The sequence below is a fragment of the Seriola dumerili genome, unplaced genomic scaffold, assembly GCF_002260705.1.
Source record: "Seriola dumerili isolate Sdu_G_001 unplaced genomic scaffold, Sdu_1.0 BDQW01000258.1, whole genome shotgun sequence".
Taxonomy (NCBI): Eukaryota; Metazoa; Chordata; class Actinopteri; order Carangiformes; family Carangidae; genus Seriola; species Seriola dumerili.
The window spans coordinates 1,249,143-1,270,858 of record NW_019174513.1 but is presented as its reverse complement, the minus strand read 5'-3'; the positions used below and the strand labels follow the sequence as shown (position 1 = coordinate 1,270,858).

Here is a 21,716-nt window from a genome sequence, read left to right as displayed (position 1 = left end):
ACGCATGCTGTGTGTGTTTCTTGTAGACATGATGAAGACCAGTGTCGGGTAATTGAAGTTATTTTTATTTATATTAGACTCTTGAGTGTAAAAGGATGCCATTCAAAAGGAGCATTGATAACCATACAAACTCAATTCAAGGGTTAACAAGGTCAGTTGGAAAGGAAGGGGGATTCAATGAAATCTCCAACATACCATACCATATATACACAAAACATCTTGGAGAGATCTCAGAAACCCAATGCTATACATAGTTATTATTGCTAGTTACGGTAGGGCTACTGCAGCACCAGTAGCAAGATTCATATTGCTATGTACCTGCTGTCATTGCACGGGATTTGTAGTTCTCCACTCTCTAGACATGAGTGGCAGTTGTAGTTCTCAGTTCAATCAGGGTCTTGGTAGCCCTCAAATATTTTTTTTTTTAAGAGCAAAGGTTCTTGATTATTCAGATATTATAGACAGTGAGATATACAGAATACCATAAGGTAATACAAGGAAAATACAGAATTGCCACCTATAAAAAGTAATAAAAAAAATTAGACCATGTGAGGGAACTGCATAACCATTCACAGAAAAAAATGTGTCTTGTTGCTACGTGCCAGTGCTTTTCTACAACAATATTTATATAAAAACTTGAAAATAAATTGGTGGTACTGATACATTTAAGAATATAAAACTACAACGTAGTAACGTCAATACCATTCTGACTTGCCTCACCACTGTTCACAGTTTACACAGAGTTCAGACAGACAAGGGGAAAGAATTTAGACCAAGTGGACTTGGTTCGTAGCTTTGCACAACCATCCCTACCAGCATTATCACTGTCGGTTATATCAACAGTCCGTTTAGACTGTTTCTTTTAAGTGCTTTTCACAATAATAATAATAATATTCAGTGGTACTGACGTTACGCACTTTGAATTCACACCTAGCATTCATTTTATTTAGATTAGTTTCTTTTTCATTTCAGTAAAGTGTCCATTCATATGAAAACTAAACATTTTTTTTTCTATACATTTCCTAACAAAAAAAAAAAATCAACGTGAATACAGGTTCCTCGAATGGGCAGGGTTGGGGTGTGATTGACTTCCCCCGTAACCAGTCAGCATGCTGGGAGAGTACTGTACGTCCAGAAAACGTGATGGGAGATGGTCCAAAGGTGTATTGAGACAAATTACAAGAAAGAAGAGAAGATTATATGTTATTAACGCATGTTATAAACATCAACTCATCAAGACATGTTTTTTTTCACTATGTGACCAACAAGCATTAATATAAATATGGAGATTTTTCAAGTTTTCAAATAGGAGAAGGATAAGTAAAGGTACTTAATTTTAAGTGGCCTTTACTTCATATTAGTGTTCACTTTCATTCCTTCCTCAAAAGTAACCGATTACAGTCAAGGTCCACTTACAAACTTTTTTCCTGGGCGTTAAGCTACATCTCATGGTCTTCCTCAGCGAATGGAGTTGGCTCAGTTGTGATATAGCAAAGTCACAAGACTGAAAGTTAGCTCACGTGGTAACTTGTCGTCATAATAGGGGGGAGAGTTCGTAACTCCAGACTCCATCTACTGTGGAAGACCATGAGATGCAACTGAGAAAAGATAGTAAGGGGACCTTGAGATAAGATTTCTTTTTCTTTTTCAGTTTTCTTTTAGTTTTTTAAAAGGTCGAAAATGAACTTCAACTGAAACAGTTTTGGTCACTGTGACCAGATAGTGATGATAAAACAGGATGAGCTCTCTTATAAAGTTCATTGGTAACAGGGAAAACATGTAAATACGCACAATTTGAAGCACTGTAACAAAAATGAAAAAAAGGCCAGCCCACAGGGTCCTGCGAGGTTGAAGCCTCGCCACCACGTTAGTCCGTTTGCTACACATTATTGAAGCGAGCGTGTGCACTAAGAGCAATGACAAAATGGCACAGATTGCAATGGTGTCACAAGTACAGAGGAACTCACAGAGGGGGGTGGGGACTGCCTGTCAGTCAGGGGTAGGCTCTCATAGCCAGGGTTGCCATTGGAGGAAACGTTTGGAGTCCTGTATAGAGATAGAAAGAGACAAGGAGAGGAGGAATGGAGGATGAAGAAGAGAGGGAAACCGGGGTGAGACACATTGAGAAAGACAGAGGGGACGGGGGCCGCGGGGTGACGGGAGCCAAGGACAGGTAACAGGAAAGAAGGAGAAAGTGGTTAGAGATATAGTGCGTAAAAACACAGCACTCAGTATAACTAGTAGGTATTAGTACCACTGTTGCTCAAGCACCAGCAGCAGGCGTACAGTCCACTCCTGTCTGTTGATGCACTGCAGGATTTATACAATAATCTGCAATTACATGCATTTAGAGCTGGGTGTGACCCACCAGTCCATCTCAGCTATAATGTTGTTTTCCTAATGAATCTGTTTATCTGCATGATGAACCCCAGAAAGCTTTTAAAGCAGTCCTGAGCAGATTCCATTTAAGAGGAGTGGACTGTATTGTTACTGTTCAGCTGAGTTTCTGAGCCTTGATAGTTTCGTCAGTATCGTTGTCTTTGTGTGTTAATACTGGGATATGGGGGAGTCAAGATGATCAGCTGGCATTAGACTAGGAAGTTAAATAGTCCACGATTAGGTAGCACCAACTATGCTTGGAAACTTCAGTGAGGGAGAAAGGGATAAAACATAATAAGATGAGAAAACTCGAAAGAGAGAAAGAGGGAGAACCAAAAAGGAAGCAGGAGGAGTGATGAAGAGAAAAGCAGCAGGACAGATGCAGAGAAATAATCTGAGAGATTTGGACACCACAGTGGGGAGACAGATGAGAGTGATGCAGGAGGGGATGGGGGGGCTTGGGTGGGGGTTGGGGTTACCTATAGTCAACCTGAGCCTCACATCGCTGGAGTTTTTACGAGCGCGGCCTCGTCAATGACACCCTCCCCCCAACACAGCAGTAGTCTACTGCCGTTTAGGAGACAGGACGCCATTTGAGACAAGATCTGTGAAATGACCGAGCGGCCTACATCGTCTGTCCTGAAACACTCGACAGACGAATAGACAGACACACAGACAGACAGACAGACCTCTGGAGTTGTGTCTGTTTCTCTGCCTACACTGTAGTCCATATTGACCTGTCTGTGTGTCTGTCTGCAATGCATGTGTTCAACCTGACAGCTCTGTGGATTTGGACTAATCCTACATGGATTATACATATATATATATATATATATCCTATATAGACAAAAGTGTGTTAACCTAGCTGACTACACTGCACTGCCACTACTCTCTCGTAAAGATAGGTGTGCATTATGTCCAACATCTGTTATGTCTGTCATCAATACAAAAAAGTGTGTTTTGAGAGAAAACAGAATTTCAAGCTGAATGTCTTTACCAGAAAGACTATGTGTCTGCACGTAATAATCTCAGACCTCAGTCAGTCTCTAAGTGTTGTTTACATGTACTCTGTGTTGTTGTGCTACATTCTGGACTGTTTACGATCCCTGATCTAGGGGGGCATCAGTACAAAAGTTGCCCAGAGGTACAGATTAGAAAAACAAAAACACTTCAGTTTAATGCTAAAGCCGTATCTTAGGGCAACTTCCTCCTCCTCTTGCAACATCTGGGACATTCTGTCTGTCTGTCTGTCTGTGTGTCTGTGTGTCTGTGTTACTCACGGGAGGGGCGGCGCACTAGAAAAGGGGGGTGTCCACCCGGCCCCCGGGTAATTATAGAAGGGGGCCATGGCCCCTCGCTGAGACCCCGAGGCCGTCTGTCTACGTGCCTGATGGGAGGTGAAGGGGTCCTCACTCTCGCTGTCCGAGTCTTCGTACTCCTCTGATTCACTGTCATTGTCCATGAAAGAGAGAGAAAAGGACGTGTGAGAGCAGAGCAATGATGAGTACCACTGTGTCTTCATACAGAGCAGCATTCATTATGATAGTTACATATTAAGTAAACACGGATCATTTTTTTTAAAATCAAAAGACATCTTACAGGACAAGCTCTATTTATTCTCTTGGCCACTAATCATTATCAGTTAGACACTAACATTTCCAGAAAAAAAAGGTGTAGGATACAAACTGTGAATGGTAAGAAGGATGTATTTTCCACAAATGGTGAACACAGAAAACATCAAACAGCCAGCAGCACCAGTTACAAAACACTTACTCTCCCTGTCAGCTGATGACAGTCTAAGAGGGCTCCGTATGTGGAACTACCTGCTCCATATCCACTCGCAGCAGATACTACAAACCTGTGCTACTGACACCAAACCACTGAATACTAAACTGTCTGCAAAAAGAAAAATGCATTTGATAATGGGTTAACAAGAACCAAACCTTCAGCCATTATTGGTAATTTTTTACTGTATCCCGTTTTAGACACCTATCCCTCCTGCCAATTTCCATTTGATATTTTTCAAGGCTAAATTTGAACTGACACCTTGCAGTAGATTCCAATATTCTTTCCGCATTGTATGCCAAGCAGCATCGTATGGCATGCAGACACTCCAACATTTTGTTATCATGATCTGCTGGTGGATCACCAGCACACTGTTGTTCATGAACAGAGGAGCAGAGGAGAGAACAGTATATCCTTCCCAACACTGTGGGACATGATGGATTTATTGCTTTTGAACAATGTTGTCTGGTGTGGTCTCTTAAATACTTTTGGCGATGTTTATAATAGGCAATTCATAGTGCGCCTGAGCATGAAAATTGCAATATCCCACCTGTCCTTATTTCAGTAAGACAAAGGTTTAAAGAAATATTGCAGTTAAATATCAGCACTTATACCTATGCACAAACAAAGAGGCACATTCACAGTCCTCTCACCTGGGGAAGCTCCTCCAAGCACCGGGCAGAGAGCAGAGAATAGCAGTGAATGCCAGCGCAGAGAGGAAAGAGTACAGGGAGAGGTAGAGCAATCCCTCCATGCCGTCATAGCACAAGCCTTTCAGTGAGTCAATGTAGTCCTAAAAGAAAATGGCAGAAAAACAAAGAAAGAAATGCTAATTAAGAAGCAGTGGCTTGGTAGTTTGTTGTTTTTGCTCTTTGGACAGGGCCTATTTCCTGTCTCCAGTGCCTCACATTACCTTATTCAGACCCCGGCAGTTCAGTAGTGCCACCAACTGATGGAAGTTGCCCTCCGTGGAGTTGAGTATCTGTTGAACCTCCCTGAGTGATTTCTGCAATGGCACAAAATCACCGAACGTGAGAAAATCATGTTCATGTGTAGCAGAAATGACATGTGTTGTGTATGAATTACAACATACCTCCGCTTTGGGGAACTGTGGGAGAGCGTTTCTGTCCAGACTGGAGAGGTGTGTGTGAATGTTTGACAGAGCCCTCTGCGACTGGGTCAGCAGCTGAAGCCAACAAGTCAGTAGAATTAAGAGCTTTTATTTTGCGTTATTGCTCAAATACACCATTAATATGCTGAGGGTGTAGCTATTTATCTGGGGAGCAAATCATTTGAGGAGAGGACACACAGCAACAGCTGTGCATCCGTCCTCAAATGATTTGTCCTTAACCGCCCTTGAGCAAGGCTGACATGTAACCTGCTCACTTACTTTAAACCCCTCAGTAAGAGTGTCAGCTAAATGCCTGCAATGTAATAAGTTATATACATAAGACATGTGACTGACAGAGGTCACATTACCTGCTGGAACGGACTGTTCATGCGCCTGCTGCAGGTCAGGTAATAATCCAACACATCTGAATGGCCAACAAAACACCAGTGCACAACAGATCAGTGCACAATAGACAAAGATGTGGGAACATTTGACTGCCATTATACTGAGTTCTGCTGACATAATCACAGTTGGGGAGGGGAAAATAGTGTGCATGACAGAAATGGAAAACAGCTAGCTCTTCCAGAAAGTATTGCTTGGATAGAAGCAGGTTAATTCTGTACCTGAGCTGGTCCCAGTGTTGAAGTTGGTGGAGTTGAGGACAAATGTGTTTGGGTCTGAGCAGAAGTCACTGAGAGCCTGGCAATGCAGAAGAGTGACAGGGAGCGTGAGAAAGGATGACAGGAGAAAAGAGAAAAAAAATAAAACAGCGGGAGAGAGGGACAGATGAGGCAAAAGAGGGAAGGTGGGAGAAAATGATCACAAGGGAAGAGTTAGTCGACACACTGACCGACTGACATATTTACCTCCTCAGATATCTGACAGCAGCTCACAATGTAGTGGCAAATATCGATCTGCCAACATCACATTGCTGCCCTGGATAAAGCTGCGCTACACCCTGACATCAAACTGTCTTTCCATTAGGTCATCACTCATACCCTCCCTCCCATATCACCATTAACCTCTTTTTCCAAATCATCTCTATACACTGTTGTGTCTAGCTTGTTTTTGAAGAGGATCCATTTAGTTCAGAAATAGTACACCCACAAACACACTCAGCTTGAAATCGCCCCACCAGAAGAGGGAGTGAGAGCCACACAGAGAGCCCCACAACTGACGGGAAGAGCAGCGTCCCCGAGACAGAATGAAGTGGGCAGGCCCACAGCTGGCCCATTGTTTCCCTGTCACTGACCAGGGACAGAGCGGCTCTGTGTGGACCCACAGGCCTTGGGACATCTCCCGCCAGCTCCACATGACACTGAGACTCAGACAGCAGTGCAGGAAAACAGCCACCATTTACCCCCTTCAGACAACCCCCAACCCCCAGACCAAAACAGTCTCCACTTCAGAGAGTACAACCAGACTTCACAGCAAAAATGGACATAAAATGTTCTCTGTGCTCTCTGTTCATGAGAAATGTCACTGTGCTAAAGGCGGTTGGATTGTTGCCTGTAGGACACAGCACAGTGGCGGTGTTGTCATGTTTAGGCGTTAAAAGCACAGCTGGACTTTCAGCTGAACATGGTCCAGCAGCATGTTAGAGAATTTCACTTTCACAGGATTACACTCGCACTTCCATCTCCGTGCATGCTCCGTAGAAAGCCCCAAGGGGCCCAGGAACAGCCACAGCTTCAAGTCTGGCACTGCTGATGGCAAGCTGATGGTCTATCCACTCTCTCTCTCCATCCCTCACTTTAGCTCTCTCTCTCTCTCAAACTGATCTCGAGATGCACTCGCCAGCTCTTCCTCTCCCCTCCTCACTCTTGTTGAAAGCACTTCTCTTCATCTTCTATCTTTACTTCTTGAAGCCAAACGCCCACACACTTGCAAACACACTTACATGAAAAACACGCACTCGAGTGCACAAACACACTTTGTTCACAAACGCGCTCGTGCACACGCACATTGAATCTTTAATCTCTGCCCCCATTTTCCTGCCTTTTTGGTCTTCTGCCACGACTGCAGTGTTCCCTAGGAGGCAGGTCTTTTCACAGTTTAGCACAATGGGCACAGAAATCACACACAAACACACGCATACACATCGCGTTGGCCTGCCATCAGGGGTCGGACTCCCAAAGCTCTCTTCCCACTGCTGTAGCCGGCCAATCCCTCCCATGACAGCCCCGTTCGCTTCCTATTCCACCCTCCCTCAAGTCCTGGTCCCAGTTTCACTGGGTCTACTCACCACTACAGTGGCCGTCTCCAAGCCCAGGGAGCCCCAGCTTAGGAACAGAGCCAGCCATGCCAGCACGGTCATCCTGTGGGAGAACGGCACAAACTCTTCAGCCAAGAGGTCACCCTGACCATCAATCTAGTGTTGTATGGTTTGAGTCCAAAGAGTGCATGTGCACACTTGTTTTTGTCTGTGTTTGTGTGTGTGTGTGTGTGTGTGTATATGTGTGTGTGTGTGTGTGTGTGTGTGTGTGTGTGTGTGGCTGTGTACTCACAGGATGAGCAGCCAGCGGGCTTGCTTGGCCAGTCCAAGCAGGATGAACAGACACACTATGAGGTCAAGCAGCAGCAGCAACACGTATGATAGCCACCTATGATATAGAAACACACATACAGCAAATGTCATTATATCACAAACAGTTATAAATGTTGAGAGTGTAAGGTTACACTTGATCTTAGAAACAGTCTGGCCTTAACTTAAGGTCCACTTAAGTTCACTGTATTGTACAGTTTTATCATTTATGACATCTGACTGATCTTAGTTAAGATCTCTTTATTTTATTAAACATGGTTACAACATTTGTATTACTGTGTGTTTTACGACTGTGGTTACACACAGGCACAAAAACAAATCCTTGGACTATATGTTGTTATCATATACAACAGATATGTTATGCTATTATATCCCATGTGGAATAAATGGCAGGAAAGTTTATGGTCCATAGTTTTAATGTATAGTTTTATTTTATGGGTATTCATTTCCTATGTTTGGGTAATCAGGATGGCAGTACTGTAGTTTTGATGTTTTTAACTTCAGCCCTTCAACTGCTCCATTTAGCACGACAACATAAGCAACTGTTTTCCAACAGTGATTCCTCCCACAGCTGTTGTCAGGAGATCAGACTGCTCCCATGAGGGTTGTCAGACTAAACCTGTATTAACTAGTGGATCACAGCTTTTGCAAAATTGCGAATGTAGGTTGTTGTTTTGATTTTGTGAAGGAGGGATTTAGTTTAATTACTAACAATTACAGTTTCTGTTTTGCCGGAGCAGGAGACATGAAGTCTCTGGAGATGTCTGAAATGAATTGGCAGCTAACTGGATGTAATGTAGCCGACAGTCTTAAACTGAGGCCAAATACATAACAGACCCTTAGCACAGAAAACACTGACATGTTACGCTAATAAAAAAAAAAGCACAGGTGTAAATAATAAGATGAATTCTGTTTAGCTGCTTCAGTTTCAGGGTCCTGCTGTTGCTCATGTGGCAGTCACTGTCACACTGTCATGTCTTACTGGGACACTTGAATAGAACTCAGCCATGGTTATTGTTAACAGTGCCACCTGTGTATCTGTAGTGAAAAAGGCCCATTGTTGTGAGAGAGAGAGTCACCTGTTGTTAATCAGCTCATCAGTCCTGACAACAGTCGGTGAGAGCACTGACGACAGAGAAGGGATAAGATGTCTACTGTCAAGCTTTTGCTGAATTAGACAGATTTTTCCACCTGATCTGGGATTAGAACTTGCTTCTCTTTTTCCCCCACTGTCCCCTGAATTAAAACTGGTGAGAAGTGTAATAAGATTATTAGGACTCTGATACCAGTGATGATCTGGGATATCTATTTATGTTTCTATTAAACAGAAAAAAATGAGACATTCCAGTCTGTACTCAGCTGGATTAAGAGTTTTGTTTTTATCTTATTGTTGTTTTCTTGATTAGGCGACACAAAACTTTCTGGTATGAAGTCGTGGTTAGGATGACGCTGTGTTTGCTCTGTGTGGGTTGTTTATGGGAAGCAGAAAATTTATATTGTTATTACTCACTGGACATTATTTATCAATACTAAGATTATATTTGTGGGCTTTTATTAACCAATAAAGAATATGAAACATAGAAGCATCCTATCAATCTATTATGTGTCCATTACCTCAACAGACACATCGTAATAAACATGCAACATTTACGAGAGGCTGGGAAGCACAGTTTTCCTAAGAGCAGGGGTGTGGCAGTGTTGATAAACAGCTTGTACATGTTGATATTTGTCAAATTGTGTGCACATGAGTGAAAAATGTACTCAAGGATTGATGATATTTTAACTCCTCATGCTCCTCATATTATCACTGCAGTAAAACAATACTCACAATGCTTGGATTGGAAATTTGAGCAATCAATCCAACCTAAAGTTTGTAAACTCTAGATTGTTTTAGTAGGAAAAAAAAGGATAAAAATGAACTCACGCCATCTTTTAGAAATTGCTAAAGAAATGGAATTAGAAAGGAATTATGTCTTGCACAATAACCAGAGGAAGGACACAGTTTCATGAGCAAAACTAATAAACATCAAATTGGAAGCAGAAAATGAACATAAACAGCCCCCGACCGAGGAAGAGAGGGAGAAGGCTCTACTGCCAGTACTCACTACAGTGCACACCTGTACACAAGCTTGATATTTTTCCATGTTCACCTGACAAATTAAACATTGTCTATTTTATTCTAATTAGTATCAAACAACATCTTTCTTTAGAAGAAACTACTTTGAGATTTGGAGCATTAAATGAAGTGTTATCGTCTTAATTGTAGGTGAAACAAATCGTATTGTAATGTACAGTTATGTGTAGCGTATCGTGGCCCACGTATCTAGATACATATTGAATTGTCCGACACAGCTGATACACAACCCTTGCATATGTGTATATCTATATGTCTCTGGACTGCAGCCTCACCTGTAGTCCTCATTGACCATCAGCGTGTTGGCTGCCCAGCCAGGTGAGAAGGGGCTGGGAATTAGGCTGCTGGTAGGCACCACTGTAGGAGCCACAGAGGGCGGTACTGGGGTTAGAGGTATGATGGACGCCCCGCTGATACTGCTGTCATTCCCCAGCCCTGCGTCAATACTGGACCGAGCCAGGGAGATGGAGGAGAGGAGGTTCATCACGTTCTCAGATAACCTCCGGCAATTCCGCGTGGACACCAGGAAGGGTTTACTGCCAGTAAAGAGCTCCTCCATTGTGGTCAGTGGGCCAGAGATGGACAGCTGCAACCCAGCAATTGTGTCTGAAATCTGATGAGGGAGAATGGAAGAATGTGAGGGGAGTTAAGTGGAACATGAACCGCAAACTTGATCTGAGTCATGGTCAGTGTCCAGCGGTTATGTTATTGAGAGCACTGAAGATGTTGAGCAGTCTGTTGATGCATATCCCTCATAATCTATACCACATGTTAGTACTCAGGTCCTGTATTTATCAAACTTTTAAAAGTGAAGTTTTACTCCTCCTTACAAACTGAAAGCCACTAATGACATTTCTTTTGACTTGACATAACAACATTTCAGAGAGCTGCAGAGGTCTCTTGAGTTGTTTGAGAAAAGATGGCTGCAGTAAAGATACTGAAGTGAACATAAACATGATTTGGATTGACTGTACACAATGTCTTTGGTCATGATGAATCATTTGTTTTCTCAAATTCAGAACAGGGTCATATTTAGCAGCTACAGCTTGTAATATAATACAGCTATCCAGGATCTTATCTGTTTATTATATACCTGTACATATAATTATATATATCAGATACTTGGATGTACATTCCTGTATTTTACATAAATGTACATAAGTGTTTGCATATTCACTGTAGAATTATTACCAGTGCAGATCTATGCAATTAAAATGAAACACCTTGATATATTAATATCATTGTATGGCATGGTCTTTTTTTATAGTTTTAGACCCTGCATCTTCATTGTCTACAGTCGTCATCGCTGAACTATATTCTTCTTCTTATATGATTTCTGCTGTACCTGATCTACCAGCTGCAGAATTTCTTTTCTTCATCCCCTTAGGTTTTCTTTTTGTTATCATTTTTGAAAATTTACTACTATTTCATCCCTATCCATGTATAACTTCTAATCTATGTATATACATTTATATTACAAATATCACTCAAAAAAATGACTGAATGTAAAATGTATAGTAAATCCTTCTATTGATTAATTATTCCTGCACTGAGCATACATGTGATCAATCATTTGATCATATTTGATCGTACAATTCACTGTAAGTGGGCGTAAATCGTTTGATAATAAGTCTTATTCTTCACTTTCAGAGAAGAACTTTTTATCTCTTAATTTACCTCTTCAGATTATTGTTGAACGGAAGTTAGGTAAAAAAACAAAAAACAGCTCAAGAATGTTAGTTTCTTTGTTTTTCATCTCACTCATACGTATTCATTTGTCATCTGCATAGTTTTTCCCTGCCTGCATCTTTCACCAAGCACAGTGTAAGGAGGACATTTAGCAGTCTGACACATCAACCACTGTCTGACCACATGTGGGAAATCAATACAGCAAAAGTTTGTTTCTGATTTTTCTTCCTCTCTCTCTCTGCAGACCACACACATCCTCTCTCTGTCTCTGGCTCACACACACACACACACACACACACACACACACACACACACACACACACACACACACACACACACACACACTCGCATGCACACACACATACAGCATCCAACAGTGTAGATATTCTGCATGACATTTCACTTGCGGAGAGCAGCACTCACCAGCAGATCGATGGAAGCTAGCGTATAATTGGCTGTGAGAAGAGACGAGGTCAACTGATACATCCCATCATTAGCCTCGCTGTTGCCATAGAAACCGATGCCTATGGCAACACTGCAAAGGGAGAAAAAAAAAGAGACATGAAAACATTGTGGGAGGGCGTATATGTGAGGGAGAGAGGGGGATAGAAGAACAGATAGCAGAGGCATAAATGTAATGTTTAATTCAGTGTGTAAGTACATTTTAAATGAATGTGACACAAAGCGATAGAGCTGGTGAGGATGTGATATGTGTGCTCTGGATGAGTATACCATCAGTGGAGCACATGGGGAAGGAATAAACAGATGATGGGAAAAAAGCTGACTCTTAGTGCTCAACGGTTAAGCTTCAGCAAGGAAAATATTCAAAATGTTAAACATCGCGACATGTTTACACATCTTTCTGTTATTCAAATATTCAGATTAAGGCTCGGGCCAGATGTTCATCAAATCCCCTCAAACCCGAGAGGAATGGTATGGCCCAATCTCCCACAAAGTATGTGACCCAGATTAGAAAGCAGGGGGGAAAAGGAGGAATGTGTGTCTGCGTCTGTGTGTGCTTTGCATTTCAAGCTGACAAATGTGAACGCTGTCTAATGCAGCTGCATTTTAAAATGACATACGCTGTTTTTGCACTTGTGACCAAAAGGCCACCATCTGGAGGAAAGCATGTCACATGAAATATTTTCAAGAGGAAAACTGCAGTATGATTTTTTCATCCTGTCTCACACAGAGAGCTCTTACATCGAGCATCAGAGAGGGAGACGACTACATTGCATTACATTACATTACGATCCATAAGGGGGAGACACGAGCCACAGCAACTTCCAGTCTGTATATGATGACATCATTTTGACAGCTGAAATCATACCCCCAGTACATTATGTACTGAGATATAGTAGTGCATATAAATGTACAGGGGATGTGCTGGAATAAAATAACAAGCACTGCTGAAGCATTAAATTGCGCTATAATTTTATTACAGCACACAGCTGGGCCTGTAGCTTTAGATTTAAAAGGTCTGAAGGGCAGCTGAGCTTTTCCTCAGTGACTCATGCTTCCGCTACACAAGAGTGTGTTGGAGAGATGTCAAGCAGCATCTCTGTGTAATGTACAGCTGAGACAATGCACTGACTTGATGACTGTATGGTCACCAGATCTGAGGGTTAGCACCGGTGGCTAAATGACTGCCGTACTGTGCTGTAGGTGGGCGAGTTGAAATCATCCTCACATGCACACGCACAAAAATACACAAAAACACAATGAAGGGGAACCACTGAAATCTAAACAGACTCTGCTGTCATAGGCCTGTGGTTGGTAAACAGCAACATAACATGACCATCAGCTGTCATCCAGGCCCACTTTCCTCTGCGATGACAGCGGTGACTAAAAAGCACATGACGATGGAGAGGGTGACAGCTTATGATTCACAGCCTTGTTGTTGCTGCACCTAAAAGGCAGTAGTGGACAGTAACTGAGTACATTTACTCAAGTAGCCTACTGTACTTAAGTGCCATTTTGAGGAACTTGTACTTTAATTGAGTATTTCTGTGTTACATCTGTGTCCTGTCCTGCTTCTGCTTCAGTAGAATTCAGAGGGAAATATTGTACTTTTTTTTACTACATTACTATCTAACAGCTGTAGTTTCCTTCCATTTCAAGATTTTACTTACAAAACTTAACTGATACAATATAATTTCACTGTCAAAGATTAAACCGTTGATTCCCCATCGTCTTCTTGATGCCTCACATTTCAGATTATGTATGAGGCTCCACCAAAGAGCACTGTCCCTCTAAATGTCTCAGGTGGTTTCATTTAAGAGACACATTTTTTTTTATATATTTTGGGAAATTAGCTCATTTTGTTTCATGTTGAGTTTGATGAGAAAATCAATACCACTCTCACATCTGTACACTAAATACTAAGTTTCAGCCAGCAGCAGATTAGTTTAGCATAAACACTGGAAACAGGGGGAAACGGCTAGCCTGTCTCCTTCCTCTAAAGCTCAAAATGATGTCATATTCATTGTCATCTAACCCTTGGCAAGACAGCTAATAACAATATTTCCCAAAATGTCACACTATTCTTTTAGATAACTGCTTTAGGCTAAAAGAGGTAAAATGATCCAATATTTCTCAAAAATGTCAAAAAAAAAAAAAAACAGAAAAAGAAATGGGCTTCATATTTGTGCAGCAGAACTTTCCCAGAACATTTATCCCTCTACCGCTGTGGCTGACACATTATTATGTGACATGAGATTGTTAATACTGATGCATCAGTGTGTAAGTAGTACTGTTGTAGCTGGTGGAGGTGGAACTACTTTGAATACACTGACACTGTATTCATTGTATTTGTGCGATCATTGGTTGTTGTACTTTTTTTTAATATAAAATCAAAATCTGAAAAGTAAATATAGCTGTCAAATACAGTAAATGCAGTGGAGTAGAAAGTACAATATTTCACTCTGAATTGTAGTGGAGTAGAAATATTATGTGGCATAAAATGGAGATACTTGAGTAAAGTACAAGTGCCTCAGAAGTATACTCGTGTACTAATAATGTTTTGCATAATATATCAGTCACAGGGGCCATTTTCATCTTTCATATTCTGTGTTTTGCTGATGATATTTCTTCGTTACTCCCACTGAAGAACAATTTTGAATGCAGGACTCCTGGAATATTTTTACGTTGTTAATGATCTGAATACTTTCTCCACCACTGCTAAAAGGCGACTTGTGTAGTTGTTGTGAAATACAAGAACTGTGGGGTTGATAATGAAGTCTGAATTCTCCTTCTCACCAGCACAGCGTGACAGCCGCCACGGCCACCCATGTGACACAGCAGATGCCCCTCCCCTTCTTCCCACTGTAACCGTGACCTGTGCTGCCATCTTCATCCTCCTCCTCCTCATCTGATCCCTCGCTCCGGTCGCCGCGGTGGCAGCAGCAGTAGTGTATGAGGAAGGAGAGAACCACCAAGAGGGAGATAACAAGAGCGATGGCTGATAAACTGGACAGAACCAGCAGAGTCTGAAAAAGGGAAGAGGGGGAGACCAAAAAAATCAGTCAGCGGATGAGTCAGTGAATGTGAAAAATGGCACTTTAATTCCATTTTTACAAGTGAAGAAGAGCAATTTGAGAAGGTGAAATACCAACTAATCCTGTTAAATTCCATAGCTTGTCATATTGTTCCGCCCCCATTAGCAGCGGGAGATGGTGATTAAAAAGGTATGAGAATATAAATTGTGCGCATCAAAGCAGCAGGAAAAAATCAACGATTCCGATGCACGCAGCATGTACATGCCACAGGCAAATACACACTAACGAAGATGGAAAAGGGACAAATTCAACACAATTAATTTGAGGTGATTCTTGACCATCTATACTTGGATCAAAGGGTTTAACCTACAGACCTCTGATCTGTCAGTACACCATAGTGAATATTAATGTCACTAAGCTATACCAGACTTTGCCTTTGATCAGGCTCCATGTCATAAAGTCAACATTACTGAAATGCATTTCACTCCGACACATATCTACAGTATTATCCGTCACCCATCTGCCCGTCTGTCACTCCCCATTCCTCCACCTTCTCTCCATCTCACCTCCTGTTCGCTGAAGCCCCTCCCCGTGGCTCCTCTCCACCCATCCCTCTTTCCCCACGTTCTCGCTTGCTCCCACTCTCTTTCTCTCCCCCACTCTCCCCTCTCTTTCTTTCTATCCACACCACTGAATCTCTATTAATAATCTGTGACCTACTTAAATACATTCACTGCCACTCTCTCTCTCACTCCTACTCACACTCGCTTTGCCATCTCTCTCTCCATCTCCCTCTCTCTCTCTCTCTCTACTTCTCTCTGCCCGTCTTCTGTTCAGCAGCCTCCTCGCATTACTCATTCCCTCTCTCATCCCCTCTCTCGGAGCACTTTCAGTCTCTTTTGTCTTTCTATTCTGCAGGATAATTTGCGTCCCCCCCCTCTTTGTACCGCAGAGAAGTCACAAACACGCACAGTGAGACATGGCTAGCTGGAGCGCTTGTATGAGAGCCTGCAGGAGGAGAGGGATGAAACCTTGCATTTTGCTGCAGAAACTGCACAGTTCACAGCCATGCAGACAACAGCAACCATGTTGAATCTTGTGTGCTCCTCCGAATCCAAATTGCATAAAATATCTCAAATTTGTATGCACCGAAGCAGAGGTGCAGGGGATGCATTAAATCGTCTAAAGCAAAGTAGAAAAATTAACAAGATTAGATGTTAGCTCAGGGGTTCTTGGAAGGGTCTAGTGCCATCTTCCCGCCAATAATTAGGTCAAGACATTGAAATGAAGAAGTGGTTTATAGGAGGCTGTACGCCATCATCATAGCTCTGCAGATTGCTGTTAAATTCAGGGATTTATAGGGCAAGCTATGTAGTGATGAGGAGCAAATTGCCCATCATCCACTCACTTAATTATAGTACAATATTCCAGTACATTTCTAACTACAAATGGAGCAACAGGGGTGTCATCATTATGCAACGTGGCACCTCAGACTGGACAGATACAGTACAGCATGTGGTTACAGTGCGGTATGAGCGGCCGTGGCAGGTGTCCGTTACCTGCTGATACTCCCAGCTGTCAGGGACAAAGATGTTGTCCCTCATCTGCATGGTGAGGTCCAGCCGAGGGAGGGCGTGACACACTCTCACCCACAGCGAAGGGGTATAGCTGGGCACCGTTGTCATGGCAGCCATTTTCTACTGCCACTGGTCCACTCCACCCCTCCTGCGGGAGGAAGGAAAGAGGGGTCAGAGCAACCAGGATGTGAAGTAAGGCCAGAGGAGAGGAAAGAGGGTAAGGAGGGGGTGAAGATCTTCCTGAGCTCATGCCCAAGTCGAGAGAGAGAGAGAGAGAGATGAGAGGTCACTGCAAGCTCTGCAGCCACTGTGGCCTTCCTCCATCCTGATCAAATTTATGACCCGTGATGACCTGAGCAAAGTAAAGGTCAAATGTAAGCTGCAGTTACTTGAGACTAACTGTCAGGAGTATAAATCAGTGTACACACCTCACTCACAGAGTTTGGCTTCCTCACGGCAACATTTACAAAAAGGTTAACATAAAGTACATGGCCGGACTGGATTAGCTTTACTTTCATATTTTTGGGGGCATACACATACATGTGATGTGTTTAAACCCAATTAGTTAATTAATCAAGTAGTTGAAAATTGACAGTGATTTTGATCAGTCAATCATTAATCAATCATTTAAGTCATTTAATCAAATCAAAATCTGCTAGTTGCAGCTCATCAAATGTTAAAATTAGCCATTTTCTGTGTTTCATATCATCCTAAATTGAGTTTTAAACTGTGGGTTTCGGGCAGTTGGTCAAACAAAACAAAATATATGGAGATGTAACCTTGCGACACGTGTTTTGACATTTTATAGCACAAACGATTAAAGGATGGATGCAAAAAATAATCAACAAATTGATTGCTGATGAAAAATAATGGTTAGGTACGTTGCCTTGAAGATTACATTACTTCACATGACAAAACTTGGCCGTTATTCACAGACCTCTCTCTTAACCGTATAAAATTGTGATATATGCTATAGGGGCACCATGGATTACACAGGGGCTATACAGGAGGTCTTTGAAGAGGTCCTCCCAGCATATATGAGGTAACAGGAGGACCATGATGTAGAAAGGGATGCATTTGACTCCTTCACCAACCACCATTTAATGTTCAGCATCTCTTACTTAAAGCCAGCCAAGGGGGAGAAAGTAGGGTAAATACAAAGGGCAAATCCGGTTAGCCAAAACACACACTGGAATCCTCATTACAATGACAGCACAGAGGGGGGACAGAGGGCGAGACTCAGCCTGGTAGGCTTCTGATACTGGCTGCACAGATTAAGAGACCATCAGAGCTTTACTGTTAAAGAAACGACTGTTTTAAGACAGCTCAAGACACAAGAGCACAGAGAGAAGCATTCACAACAACAGCACTGATGCTTAAATATAAAAGGTTATACAGCTCAGCTCAATGCAGATATTACAGACAGATACAATTCTGCATTCTGCATAAAGGCCTGTGCAGGATTTTGTTATCTTTTAATGCAGCTGTTATTTATTCAGTACAACTTTCATTCAGCACAGAATTCTACACCAGTGAGGCTTTTTACTATCCCCATTGATTCAACCCTACAATCCACTGCACATAATTGCTTTAAATAGTGTGCATGATAAAAGTTTAGATTTAGCCACATGTCGAATTGAGCGCCAGACAATTTCCCCATTCAGATCTGGGCCAGTTATGGCCCAGAACAAGTTAACAGTTCGCCCACAGGCCAGACAGGGCTGCTCTAAGCCCATTACAATAAGCCTGTTCACCTTAATGGTTCCAGCAGCCCAACTGTCACAAATCGAATCATTGCCAACACTCCATTTCCCTTATTAAAACTGTGTTGAACATAATGGTTCACACACTGCGAGAGCTACATCTATCCACCACACATCAGCAGTGTAAACAGACTGAGTACAGTACTCTGGTGTTATATTTTACACATTCCTTCTTGAGTGACTTTATTAGATTAGATGTATTATAGGAACTGTGAGGCAGGTCTATGAGATACATTTATCAGACTCTGGAGAGGGCAAAAGCTTTTTGAGAGGCATAACAGACAAAACTAATATTCCACAAAGGACAGTCAGACTACCAGTTGTGGTTACCATCACCAATAAAGTGGGCCAATAATATTGATTTTCACTGTGAGGCAAATAAGAGGTGACACAATCAGAATCCACCATATAAAACCTATTATCAACAATTAAAGGTAAGTAAATATGAATCACCAGCCTGGCAGCAGGTTACCTGTCTCACTGTGATATCATCTTTTGCACAATATTAATTAATTCAAGATGTGTGGCTGAGGAAATGCAAAGTTATGGCAGTCATGAGTTCAGAGTTCAGGTAGGATTCTGCTGCAACCCAAAAAGTTATTGAAGCAACCTAATGAGGTGCTGATGGAAGTGATGGGGGGGTTCACAGTCCTGGAGCAGCAGTTACTCAGCAGTTGTCACAGATAGGAAGCCTCAAGTTGACGTGATGTCTCCTGCCAGCTTGTTATCATGCCTGTTACCATTGCATAACTGAAGGCAAATAAATGTGAGTTTGAGCTCAGTCAGTGGAGAGAAAAGGAAAAAAAAAAAAAAAAGGAGAGTCAAGGAGCGAGATGGCGAAGAAAAACCTCAGACTCTCACCCAACCGTGAGCGCTTAAGATAAAACAAAGCAGGAGAATAATTCTGTTGTGTTCTGTCCACACAGAGCTCAGACAACACCGAGAGTGAAAATCAGTTGCATGATATGAGACTCCATGATGTCTGAATGTAAAGAAAAGGGCCATTTTGTGAGGCAGCTAATGAGGCTGGAGCATCTCTGTCAGCTGAATTTAGGATCATCTTTAGCACAGGAAAATCATCTCCACCTTCATCTTTTTTAATGAGAACACAACTCTCTGAATCAGAAGATATAAATAATCGAGTTCTTTTAGCGCTGAAATGATCCACATTTCCAATTTCCCTCATAAAATCTGTTATGATTCACATTACAGCCTGAGTAGTCATGTAACCGCCTCTTAACAACAACCTTAATGACTGTAATTTATGAGAAAGCATTACAGCCGTGGACACACTACATCAGCCAGGAGAAATTCATTTACATCTCTGTGAAGGGTTACAAGTTACCTTTGTCTGCTGAGGCCACAGGACAAGAAGAATATTCTCAATTAAAAAAAAAAAAAAAAAAAAAATCAATTTTCAGTTCACATTCATTTGCAGAATGAATGTTCAGTTCCAACAATGAAGCTTCAAGTGAGTGCAGCTGACCGAAGGTAAGTGAGTGCAGCTCATAGTCAGTAAGTCAGAGCAAATCAGTGCTTTGATGTGTGCAGGAGTGCAGCATGACAAGTTGATGTTGACAAAAATGTTTCCACACTACTGATCAAACTGAAAATCCTATATGGGAGAAAAGCATTTGGTCCAAAGCATTTTGAAAAAAAATATACATATATACATATGAGACAAGATGAAACCATAATTGGTTGGAAAATGAGTGGATGCAATCAAATCATTACAGCATCATCTATCGGCCAAATTTCTTATTCTAAAAATGCTCATGGGAGAAAATTCACCCATTAGGTGTGATAGCTGAAAAGATAAAAAAATGAATCCAGTTTGGCACTATGGTGTAAGGTTTCATGAACATACATTATCAGTCACTGCAAAGATAAGAACACATTCCAATTAGCACTAAACTGTGGCTGTTGTATTGTATTTCACTTAATTGATGATCAATCTTTGCAAACCACATCAACAACCGAGCCATAATCAACAAGACAGAGATCAGTCTCTTACCTCTGTCAGTTGTGTTGGGAGGTTTCTCTCTCCTTCTGTCTCTTCTCTTCGCCGGTGTCCGTGAAATATTTACCCACTCAAAGAGGTATACTGCCAGCCATCAACGCTTGATGCTCTTGAAAAAACATCATCCTGAAAAAATGGCTTGGAGACATGCCAAAAATATGTCAAAATGAAAAAAAGAAGGGGAAAAAATAAGCCAATAATTCTTGCAATTATTAAAATATTAAAATGCCAATAATTGAATAGTTGTCTGGTGCCAGTGGAGAGGTGCTTGGGTTGATGGATGAGAGAGGAGCTCTCAGCGAGAGCGAGTGAGTGAAAGAGAGAGGGAGAGAAAGAGAGAGAGAGAGCGAGAGCGAGAGAGAGAGAGAGAGAGAGAGAGAGAGGGGGATTAAGATTGAGGAGACACCCCTAAGGGACTCTTTATCGTTGCATTGTAGCCCTTCGTATCTTAACGCCCAAGCGACTTCACAACACAGCAGCAACACGATATTGCCCAAAGATAATTAATCTGTTAACAGGGATTAGCGGGGTCTAACCCCTCACTCACTTCAAACCGAGATACCAGAGGCACACTCCTAACACCGACCCCCACCAACATCCATGCACACTCCCATCAACCTGACCAATCTCTGTCCAGACTACCAGACTGAACCCTGACCAGATTACTGAGAGAAACAGTAAAAAGGCAGAACTGCCCACCAACCGTGGGCGCTAAATGATAGTGAAAAGAGATTTTTTTAAAAATCCACTCACATGTTGGATGCAAAGTAGTGAACTCCTGCCTATGACAGCACTGTCAGGCTGTGATGTGTCGAGAGCTAATTTGAAGTAGAGATGCACATAAATTTAGAGTAAGGGAGGCGAAGGAGCACACACAGATGAATATGGGGAGGGGGAGACGCAGGGAAAAGCAACATGAAATACAGAGGGCAAAAAAAAAGAAAAAAAGTGGGTTCCCAGAGAGTGATGCTGAGAGAAAAGAGGAGGGAGGGCGAGAGATGGAGTGAACAATGAATAGAGAGGGGGAAAGCGGCATGCAATGGATTTGTAGGCAAAACCAGTTTTCAGTGGAGGCTGCAGAACAGCATCAACACTGATTCAGTGACAAGGAGGCAGAGAACATGCAACAACATGACACAAGTGAAGAGAGCGTACTGATGGAGCTGCTACCTGAGTGGTCTGTCTGAGAAATGCAGATTGGAGATGTACTGGTAAA

General features: G+C 42.1%; 1 protein-coding gene across 3 annotated transcripts; it reads right to left on the bottom strand.

The window, feature by feature from the left end:
* Positions 1 to 66: 66 nt before the first annotated feature.
* On the bottom strand, positions 67 to 21,361 carry ttyh1 (tweety family member 1). Of its 3 annotated transcripts, none has more exons than XM_022756501.1 (16): positions 21,254 to 21,361; positions 20,495 to 20,638; positions 16,700 to 16,865; positions 14,902 to 15,131; positions 12,067 to 12,178; positions 10,230 to 10,567; positions 7,783 to 7,878; positions 7,521 to 7,593; positions 5,899 to 5,974; positions 5,644 to 5,699; positions 5,258 to 5,350; positions 5,078 to 5,170; positions 4,818 to 4,957; positions 3,660 to 3,827; positions 1,968 to 2,046; positions 67 to 1,123 (listed from the first exon to the last, which is right to left on the bottom strand). In XM_022756501.1, the coding sequence occupies exons 3-16, from the start codon at positions 16,832 to 16,834 to the stop codon at positions 1,040 to 1,042; spliced, it is 1,773 nt and encodes a 590-aa protein (XP_022612222.1). In that variant the 5' UTR covers positions 16,835 to 16,865; positions 20,495 to 20,638; positions 21,254 to 21,361; the 3' UTR covers positions 67 to 1,039. The 3 variants fall into 3 exon arrangements, with proteins under 3 accessions (XP_022612222.1, XP_022612223.1, XP_022612224.1); XM_022756502.1 differs by having other exon boundaries at positions 20,495 to 20,626; XM_022756503.1 differs by lacking the exon at positions 21,254 to 21,361 and having other exon boundaries at positions 1,039 to 1,123; positions 3,767 to 3,827; positions 20,495 to 20,813.
* Positions 21,362 to 21,716: the final 355 nt, after the last annotated feature.